The sequence below is a fragment of the Dipodomys ordii genome, unplaced genomic scaffold (genome assembly GCF_000151885.1).
Source record: "Dipodomys ordii isolate 6190 unplaced genomic scaffold, Dord_2.0 Scaffold6, whole genome shotgun sequence".
NCBI lineage: Eukaryota > Metazoa > Chordata > Mammalia > Rodentia > Heteromyidae > Dipodomys > Dipodomys ordii.
This window is the reverse complement of record NW_012267222.1, coordinates 13,800,726-13,811,299: the sequence shown is the minus strand read 5'-3', so window position 1 is coordinate 13,811,299 and position 10,574 is coordinate 13,800,726. Positions and strand designations below refer to the sequence as shown.

Below are 10,574 nucleotides of genomic sequence, written 5' to 3'. Positions count from 1 at the left end.
CACCCCCACCTCAGTTCCAGTCACTGCAGATGGAGAAGGCTTTGTAAACACTGGTATAAGAGCAAAGACTGGATTGATTTCCAGGCCTTTTCCCTCATACTTCACACTTTAAAAAAATAGAATTACTAAAAATTGCTAAAAAGCTCAGAGTAGAAAAAGTTTGTACAAAAAAATACTTTTAAAATAATAAGGCAGAGACTAGAAAGGAAGTGAGTATTCAGTCCCGAGACAACAGCCGTGACTTTTCATTTAGAAAGCACCTTCCCAAGCAGCTTGGTTGGGTCTTAGAAAGGACAATGGGCTTGGGGACATTTTCCAGAGCTACCCCTGAGCCACAGCCCTCTTCTTCCTCAGCCACATTTTCCCCCTTTGCTCTTCTTCCTCTGGGCTCAGCAGTCAGGGCATACATTATTATATTGCGCATGCCTGTGTGCATGAAGCGTGTATACCTGTACACGTGTGAGCATGCACTCCAGATGTAGTGGTTAAGATCACCTGCCAGTTTAGTGACTCTTGGAAATCCTGGGTGACACCTACAGACTTTATTGATGAAGCCAGAGGGTCAGGAGGAGTTGGCCTGGCTAAGCAGAGGTTAAAGTGCACCCTTGGGGACACATAGTAAGGCAGTGTTGCTGGGTGGCCTTGAGAAGGGCTTTGTCACTCTGGATCTCAGACTCTTCGCTTGAAACAAAAGAGCCAGGTGTTCAAGTACTAAAGCATTCTGCTAGCTTCTTCTTTAGCAGTGGAATGCATCTTACCTGCAAGGCCCTGAGCATGGAGCAGGCTGGGGTGAGGCGGCTCTGACCGAGGGGGGTAGGGCCCTAGGCCCCTTGCCCCAACCCCACAACCAAATATGGAGGCCTTTGGGAACAGGTTGGAGGACTTTTGGACCAGATATCCTTAAGAAACTTCTCCACAGGCATTGGGTCTTGCTGTCTGCTCAGCCTCAAAACTACACTATTGGAGGGAAATGGCTGTGAAGATCCTTTTTCATTTTCTGTATAGCAGAGCAAAGTCCTGGCAGGGTAAAGGGCAGGGCCCAGGCCCCAGAGCTACAACTGTTCAGGATAAAATCCTCAGGCCTGAGGGTGACAGCTCAGCTCTGCTACTGTGCAGCAAGCAAGCCAGTAGAGGCCGGGAGTGAGTCACTGCGCTCTGAGCAAAGCACAGTCACCTCTCCCCAAAGACGCTGCTCAACCATCAACAAAGCACCCCCAGGTGCCATGCAAAAGGGAGCCCAGACCCAGCAGTCTGATCCTGTGGGGATCAGTAAGTGAGCCCCTTGAGGGGTAGGCCCCATGGGGGTGGGAGGAGAGGGAGCAAGCTGCCCTTGTTGGGACTCTGGCTTCTCAGTTCAGCCCACTGTGGGTGGGCAGAAGCAAAGGGGGGGGGCTTTCAGCCACTCTGGGTTTAGGGGTTTCAGGTGGGTCATGGATGGATGGGGGATCTTGCCAGCCACCGCACAGACAGCCCCACTGACACAGCAGGCCTGTGCTGCTCACACCCAAGACGCTCACGGCAGCTGCAGGCACCAAAACAGCGACAGAACGAGGAAGGGGAAATAGCCGAGCTGGGGTTTGAACCTAGGCTTGTCTGGTATTAAAAACAGTGCTTTCTATCCTATCTTCCAACTCGGGGGGGCCTGTCTGTAATCACTCAGCCGGGAGCAGAGAGCTCAGTGGGAAGATGAGGCCCTGCTGCCCCAGACATGCCCCCTGCGGGAGCTCCTCCCAGGAGCCCGACCTCACCTGTCACCATGGGACACTGGGCTGACTTGGGCCCATCCGTACCTACAGCTTTCTTGCAGCTTCTAAGGGGACGGACTGGCTGCAGGAACCAGTGGCATCTTCCTGCTCAGCCCAGGAACCAGCGGCATCTTCCTGCTCTGCGGCCTCCAGGCAGAATGCCAGGGAGCTGTACAAACCCTCCGAGGCCTCGGTGGAGGGTATGGCTGTGTGTGTGGCAGCAGCACCAGATCAGGTGGGAGGCCATGGCTAGCTCACCTGGCCAGGTAATGCCCCGGCACCCCACTCTTGAGCTGGGCTCTCTGCAGGCGCTCGGCCTCCATGCTGCCGTCTTCAGGTTCTGATCCCCCCTCACTCTCCTCGTCCTCCTCCTCTTCCCACTCTTCTTCCATCTCGGGGCCACTGTCCCAGCAGAAGGTGAATGTCTGAAGAGAAACCGGGGGCTCCCCAGGAACCAGACTCTGCTGTGGGGCTGGGGAGCCCCAGGTGGCCCACCAGGAGAGGCCATCCTTCTGGGGTTCTTTGGGGGAGCCGGAATCCTCCGATGAGTCCCGATGCCTGTCCCCACCCAGCCCCTGGCCTGACTCCTTCTTGGCCAGATAGCTGGAGGACCCAGCCTCTTCCCAGAACGAGGAGTCCCCAGTGCTGGGGCTGCTCCCGTGTGAGGAATCCCAGGCAGGAGATCCTGGGGCTGGGGGTGTCCGGGTCCCCACTGAGGGTCCTGCTGGCTGGAGCTTCTGGGCCAGGAAGAGCGGTGAGGAAAGGTAGGCATGGAAGCTGTCACTGTCGTCTGTGTCCTCGTCCTCAGCGCTGTCTCCTGAGCCTGCCTGTCTGGTGTGGGGGGCTGTGACTGGAGGGGCCAGCTTGGCTCTCCTGAGCTGCTCCTTTGCAGGACAGAGGATTAAGTCATCCAGAGACTCTGCTTCACTGGGCTGATAGGTTACCACAGGGTGTCTGTATCGCAAGAAGTCCTGATTTGGGGAGGGAAGGGAAGAACAGAGAGGGTTCAGGCTTCCTGTGCTTGGTGCCTTGAGTCAGGGGCTCCCTGGACCCGAGGCAGGGTTCATGCGTAAGCTGTTTCTTTGAGACTCCCAACCCCCACCCCCAAAGCACAAATAAGGGAGTAGACAAACAGCTGGAGAGAGGACAGCCAGAGTGTGTGTGTGTGTGTGTGTGTGTGTGTTTGGAGAGGACAGCCTGTGTGTGTGTGTGTGTGTGTGGACAGCCAGTGTGTGTATGTGTGTCAGAGGACAGCCTGTGTGTGTGTGTGTGTGTGTGTCCATCCAGCAGTGTATGGTCAGCATGGCTGGACTTTAAGCCTGCTGGGGACCCAGGGAGCCACTGTATACATGCACTTCAGAGCTGGCCCACTGCAGGGGGGTGGGGGGGAAGGAGGGGCTCCAGCCAGCCCCAAGTCCTTGGACCATCACTGAGGGGTGAAAGGGGAGGTGTCAGTGTCAAGTCCTCATCAAGGCAGGGCCCCATCGCAGTGGCTGGGACTCCTTCCCCCCAGCTGGACCCCATCCTACGGGAGCCATGCTGTCCGGAGGCTACCCTGGACAAGGTTCAGCCTCAGTTAAAGAGTAACATCCCTCCAGGCCTCTCCTCCACCCCTTCTAGCCATCTCTCTTGGGGCCCCAGCCAGCCCTGGGCTGCACTTGGGGACAGTGACAAATCATTACCAGAAAGTAAAGGCATTTGTCAGTCAGGGACAGATTCATTTTTTTTCTTTTGTTTTGTTAATGGTGAAAATCTTGACTCAAAGATAAGTGATAGGGGGCTGGGAAGGTAGCTCAGTGGTAGAGTGCTTGCCTTGCATGCATGAGACCCCGGGTTCGATTCCTCAGCACCACATAAGCAGAAAAAAGCCAGAAGTGGCTCTGTGGCTCAAGTGGTAGAGCTCTAGCCTTGAGCTAAAGAGCTGAGGGACAGTGCCCAGACCCAGAGTTCAGGCCCCATGACCGACAAAAAAAAAAAAAAAAAAAAGATAAGTGATAATCCAATCTGGGTCATCTACTTGAAAGTCAGTCCCACTTCCTGCCATCTGCCCCCTCCCCACCTTCCCCTCCGACTTGCCGTACCAGGGCCATAGGCATCCTCGCCTGCTTAAACCAGGGGTTCCCCTTGACGTTCCTCCAGATCATAACCCCGATGGCAACTAGCAGCAGCAGAGGCAGGAGTGAGGGCAGCCCCAGGACTGCCCAGCCGACCCCTGGGGAAGAGAAGAGGACAGTGATGACAGACACAGTAGGTGTAGTGATGGTACCCGGTCATCCCACACTCAGTGCTCCCAAGACATCCGCCTATTCGGTCCACTTAAGAACAAGCCTATCTGGTCCACCTAAGTACAAGCCCATCCAGCCAGGTGCCTGTGGCTCATGCCTATAATCCCAGCTACTCAGGAGGCTGAGTTTGAGGATCGTGGTTCAAAGCCACCCTGGGCAGGAAAGTCTATGAGGCACTTATCGCCAATCAATCACAGAAAAAGCTGGAACTGACACTGTGGCTCAAGTGGTAGAGGGCTAGCCTTGAGCAAAAGAGCTCAGGCACAGCACCCAGGCCCAGAGTTAAGCCCCAAGACCAGCAAAACAAAACAAAACAAAACAAACAAGCCCACACTATAGACTGTGGAAAGCAAGGCTCAGAGAAGTTATGAAACTCTGAAAACACACAGTGAGTGAGGAAAAATGGGATTGTTCAGCCAGGTGAGAGTTCTACATTCAGTTCTTTTCCCCTTTTTTCCCCTAGTACTGGGCTTGCATTCAGGGCCTGGGCACTGTCCATTAGCTTTTGCCCTCAAGGCTAGCACTCTACTACTTGAGCCACAGCTCTACTCTGGCATTTTGGTGGTTAATCGGACATAAAGGTCTCATAGAATTTCCTATCTAGGCTGGCTTTGAACTGGGATCCTCAGATCTCAGCCTCCTGAGTAGTGAGGATTATAGGCTATGACCACTAGTGACCTTGCTTATAACCTTTGCCTCACGGGACTTGTGTGGTCTGTGGGAAGTGCCTGCAGCACTTCCGCTCTGCACCTACCGGGGGCTTCCGGGAGGAAGCAGTGGGTCTCAGAGAAGCGGCTGTACTTGGAACTGGTGGTGTAGATGGTTCTGGCCCTGAGGCAGTGGCGTCTGCCAGAGGTAGGCTTCAGAGGGATATGGACTGGCTGGCCATAGAGGGTGGCAGGGAACAGGGTCTGGAGAAAGAAACGGGCTCTGTTTGATGGAAGAACACTGGCTCTCAGAGCTTAGGTACTGTCCCTTAACCTTTTCTGCCCAAGCCTGGTGCTCTATCACTTGAGCCACAGGTCCATTTCCAACTTTTCTGCTGGTTAGTTGGAGGTAAGAGTCTCATGGACTTTCCTGCTCAGGTTGGCTTTGAACTATGATCCTTAGAACTCAGCCTCCTGAGTAGCTAAGATTACAGGTATGAACCAATGGCATCCAGCTGACCTGTTCTTTTTTTTTTTTTTTGCCAGTCATGGGGCCTGAACTCAGTCTGGGCGCTGTCCCTCAGCTCTTCAGCTCAAGGCTAGAGCTCTCCCACTGGAGCCACAGCGCCACTTCCAGCTTTTTCTGTTTATGTGGTGCTGAGGAATCGAACCCAGGGCCTCATGCATGCAAGGCAAGCACTGTACCGAGCCACCTTCCCAGCCCCCTGACCTGTTCTCTTTTAAGCAGTTAAACTTAGGCATTTAAAATGACATAGGGGGCTCATGGGTTATTTATATTGGCCAGTGATAGTCTAAAATGTTTGTGAAGTACTTTTTTAAGAATTGCTTTTTAACTGATTTGTAAAATGGTTTATAGTTATAAAGCTTCATAAGATGTTTCCGTGTATGTGGGAGGTTCTGGAAAGCAGGAGCCACACAGGAACACAAGGTATGGAAGTTGGGCTCAAGGAGGAATGAGAACAGTAGTCGAGGTTAGTAAACAACAGCCCTGGATGGAACCCGGCCTGTCTCTTGACTTTGTGCAACAATCTGGGGATGCCTGTGGGTTTCTACATTTTCTGTGGCATGTGTTTGTGTGTGTGTGTGTGTTGGGCCTGGGGTTTGTGTGTGTGTGTGTGTGTGTGTGTGTGTGTGTTGGTCCTGGGGTTTGAACTCAGGACCTGGGTGCTGTCCCTGAGTTTCTTTTGTTCAAGGTTAGCTCTCAACCTCTTAAGCCAGAGTCCAGATTTTTTGGTAGTTTACTGGAGATAGGAGTCTCATGAACTTTTCTGCCTGGGCTGGCTATGAACTGGGACCCTCAGATCTCAGACTCTGAGTAGCTAGAATTATAGGAATGAGCCACTGGTGCCTGGCTTCTGTGGCTCACTTTGTGATGCAACAGCAGAGTCAAAAGTCTGGTACATCTGCTGTCCAGTACTGCAGAGAAAGAGTAAGCTAACCTTTGCCTTACACAGATCCGGGCACATACACAGGTGGCACTGGAAACAGGTCTGAAGCTGGATGGAAAGTTATTTGTTTATCTCTCGGTTCTTTTGGTTTGCTTCTAAGCCTTTGTATGTATTTTGGGGGTTCCTGTAATGAACCTGGTGACCTGGTAACTCAGTCTCTTGCACCTTATCATACATTATTTCAGACAAATTTGAGTGGATGAGAAGAGGCCAACAATAATATTTAAATGAAGTGGGATGGCTTCCACCTGTCCAGAGCTTGGTCTCTGGTTGAATGCGGGGGCAGGGGGATTCACAGGCCAGTCTCATTGAGCATAATCAGGGGCTGACTGCCAGGAGATGGGACGTAGGATGCATGGGAAGGTGAGGAGTGCTGGGGTTTGGTAGAGTGGTGGGGAGAAGGGGCGGAGCCTAGGGTCAGGAAAGGGGCTTCTTACCTTGTTTATGGTGCCCTCTGCCCAGAATTCCACCTCATACTTCAGGTCAACGGGGGGCATGCAGGGGGGAAGCTGGTAGGTGGCGTTGACAACCAGGATCTTCTCAATCCGAGTGAACACAAGGGTGGGTGGAGCCAGCTCCACTGATAGAAACAGAACCAGGACCTGTCAGCTCCCTGTCTCCCATTACCTGCCTCTGCTAGCTCTCTCAAAAGGGAGAAGGCATTGCTGGCATTTGTCAAACACCTACTGAGCAACCAAGGATCTATTTTCTTTAAGTCTCACACAATTCCCACTTTAGAAAAAGAAAAACCCGGGGCTGGGAAGGTGGCTCAGTGGTAGAGTGCTTGACTTGCTTGCATGAGGCCCCGGGTTCAATTCCTCAGCACCACATAAGCAGAAAAAGCCGGAAGTGGGGCTGACACTCAAGTGGTAGAGTGCTAGCCTTGAGCTGAAGAGCTGAGGGACAGCACCTAGGCCCAGAGTTTAGGCCCCACGACCGACAAAAAAAAAAAAAAAGAAAAGGAAAAACCCTTAAACATTTTAGAGAATCCTGGACAGACAGTAATAGAGCTAAGCCTTTATGACGGCAACTGAATATTCATCCTGCCCTAGAGACCACCCTTTCCTTGCTCGGCCTAGCCTAAGCGCAGAAGGACCCAGACTCACACACTATCCCCATCAATTACTTACTAATGGTATATCCTGGCACATTACTAAGCTTCTGTGAGTTTTGCTTTTTATTTTGGGGTCAGTTGTGGTGCTAGAACTCAGGGCCTGGGTGCTGTCCCTGAGCCACTCTGTGTTTAAGGCTATCACTCTCTTGGGCCACTTCTGGTAAGAGTCTCATGGGACTTTTTCTGTCTGGGCTAGCTTTGAACTGCAATCCTTAGATTTCAGCTTTCTGAGTAGCTATGATTACAGGTGTGAGCACCGGTGCCCAGCTTGCTTTATTTTTTTAGTTTTTTTTTAAGTGAGTTGATCAAAATGAACTTCAGAAATTCCCTGTGAGGCTAAGAAATAAAATACCTCCATCCCCATCCAGTGGTTATACACGTTATTTCTAGGTAGGCATGGGCAATATTTTTCCCTCTTTAATTTTATCTTCTCCTATTCTCCAAATTTCTACGGTGTATAGAAAACACTTTTCCAATTAAATTTGAAAAATATTTCTAACAAATATAGGAATATGTATGTAGCCAGACATCAGTGGCTCACACCTGTAGTCCTAACTATTCAGGAGGCTGAGATCTGATGATAATAGTTCAAAGCCAACCCGGGCAGGAAAGTCCATGAAGCTCTTATGTCCAACTACTACCAGAAAGCCAGAAATGGCTCTAAAGCTCCAAGTGGTAGAGTTAGCCTTGAGCACAAAAGCTCAGAGACAGTGCCCAGGCCTGAAGTTCAAGCCTCAGAACCAGCATAAATAACAATAACAACAACAACAATAACAAAATGTATGTGAGAGCTGGGCACCAGTGACTCACGCTTATAATCCTAGCTACTCAGGAGACTGAGAATTGAAGATAAAGGTTCAAAAAGCCAGCCCAGGCAGGAAAGTCCAAGAAACACTTATCTCCAATTAACTGCCAAAAAGCCAGAAGTGGAGGCATGGCTCAAGTGGTAGAGTGTTAGTCTCAAACAAAAAAGCTAAACAAGAATGTGAGGCCCTGGGTTCAAGCCCAAATACTGGCACAAAATAATACTAACAAAAAAAGAGGTACTGGGACAGCACTGGGTCATGGCCAGGGCTCAGCAGAACACGGTAATTGTTATCAGGAGGAGGTTCTGTTGCATTTCCTCCATGAACTAGAAGTCCTCAGCCTCCCTGAGTGAAGTCAGGGGCTGTGCAGATCTGGCTCCAGGCTGTGGCTGGTCCCTGGTTCCTTCTCACCGAGGCTGGTGGGAGCCCGGGCTGCACTGGACAGGTGCTCTCTGCTTTGGGGAAGTGGGACATGGACAGCGAGTCTGTGAGCCTGTCTCTGGGCACCGGTGTGTGGAGAACCCCTAGCATGCGACAGAGACCAGATGGATGAGAAAGCAGAAAGGGAAACTTGCTCTTCCACTCTCGGTCTCTGTTCCTGAGCAGGTGCATTTGCTGCAGGTTCCTTTGCCTCCGAACTTGAACTTGTACTGTGGTTTTCCGGAAAACTTTTAGGCCCTTTAATGTCAGATCCCTGCCTCTCTAGTCTCCTGTCCTTCTTTCTTCCCTCCCTCCCTCCCCCCACCCTTTGATTCTGTCTCTGTCTCTTGTCTGTCTCATTCTGAGGCCTCCTGCTTCTTGGACTGAGCAGCTACTAGTTTCCCTGGCTCCCAACTCTGGACAGACAGCAAGTGTGGAATTTTCCAGTTTCTGTGGACACGCAAGACAACTGAATGGATCTCTTGTTTAGATCCTGTTGTTCTTTCCTCTGAAGGCCCCTGCCTCACCTTGCAGAGTTGCTGGGTAAGGAGCGGTTCTCTGTCAGTCCTTTCCCCACAGATACCTACCTTCAAACAGGTAGTCCAGGTACTTGGACTCGACTTTTGGAGACTTGGCATTGGCAGACACAGCCTGCACACGTCCCTTGAACTTGTTGTACAGGTCCTGCCTCTTCAGGCACATCAGGGGACACAGCAGTGCCCTGGTTCCCGTGCACCTCTCTACTTTCCGCCACCGTTTGGGGGTCAGGAGGCTGGGGTGGGGGAGAGACAGGAAAACAGGGGACTGTGAATGCAGCTTCTGGATTGAAGAGGAATTTACCAAACATGTGGTCACTCATTCCTCCAGCCCACTGCCCATCTGTCCAGCTGCCCCCACTCCCCAGTCCAGCCATCCGCTGGGGCAAAATATGGCTGGCCAGGAACTTAGTTTTACAACTAGACAGATGTGTCTGGAAGTCCTAGCTCTGCCCCTCACTTGCTCAATGCCTCCCTCCGGGGCCTCCATAGTGGTAGCTGCCACAACTATTCCAGTGAGTATTTTCCATATGTTTACTCATTCAGGCATTGATAAGGCCCCTGCTGTATGCCAGGTGCCATGCTGAGCACTGTGCAGATCAATGACTTCAATCCCTGATGAAATCTGGTCAGCCTTGAATCAGCAATCCATGACAGCTATGGTCCCACCCCACCTCCGCCTCCCAGGAACTTAGACCTGATGGGAGGGGACCAGAGGCAGTAGTCATAGCAACTAGATCAACTCAGGAACTGGTAAAATATCACCCCATGGGCTGGGAAGGTGGCTCAGTGGTAGAGTGCTTGCCTTGCATGCCTGAGGCCCTAGGTTCGATTCCTCAGCACCACAAAAGCAAAGAGAAAAAAGCCGGAAGTGGCACTGTGGCTCAAGTGGTAGAGCGCTAGCCTTGAGCTGAAGAGCTGAGGGACAGCGCCCAGGCCCAGAGTTCAGGCCCCATGACTGGACCCCCCCAAAAAATCACCCCAAATGATCTCTTTGGGATGCTTGCAAAGGTGACTCAGAAAAGGCCAAGAAGATGGTTCTGAGGCTGAGACCCGGTGAGGAGACGGAGGGAGCCTGGGGAAGCGTGGGGAGAGAACAGCAAGAGGAAAAGGCTGTGATGGAAAGGAGCTTGCCCCGTGCAGGAAAGCTCAACATGAAGACGATGGGAGCCCTGGCTCTACCCACGCCTAGCTCTGGTCCTTAGACAAGTGACTGTCCCTCAGCCTCAGTCTCCCACCTGCAACACCTCCCTCACGGAGCTGTGGTAGACAGAGGCAAAACCCAGTGGGGCTAGGCAGCCATGGCTTACACCTGTGATCCTAGCTACTCAGGCAGCTGAGATCAAAGAGTCAAGGTTCAAAGCCAACCTAGGCAGCAAAGTCCATGAGACTCTTATCCCCACGTAGCAACCAAAAAGCTAGAAGCAGAGCTGTGGCTCATGTGGTAGGGCATCAGCCTTGAGTAAAAAGGCTGAAGGATAGCACCAGGTTCTGAGTTCAAGCCCCAAGGTGCGCACACACACACACACAGACACACACACACACACACACA

General features: G+C 51.9%; 1 protein-coding gene across 1 annotated transcript in view; it reads right to left on the bottom strand.

Moving 5' to 3' along the window:
* Positions 1-8: 8 nt before the first annotated feature.
* The window catches only part of Ifnlr1 (interferon, lambda receptor 1), a 27,634-nt gene continuing 17,068 nt past the window's right edge, over positions 9-10,574 (bottom strand). The window contains exons 3-7 of the mRNA XM_013032415.1: positions 9,074-9,258; positions 6,584-6,726; positions 4,785-4,941; positions 3,827-3,957; positions 9-2,716 (exon numbers count right to left, since the gene is read on the bottom strand). Coding sequence (XP_012887869.1) covers positions 2,000-2,716; positions 3,827-3,957; positions 4,785-4,941; positions 6,584-6,726; positions 9,074-9,258 — 1,333 coding nt within the window. The 3' untranslated portion in view covers positions 9-1,999. The remainder of the gene's footprint in view (positions 2,717-3,826; positions 3,958-4,784; positions 4,942-6,583; positions 6,727-9,073; positions 9,259-10,574) is intronic.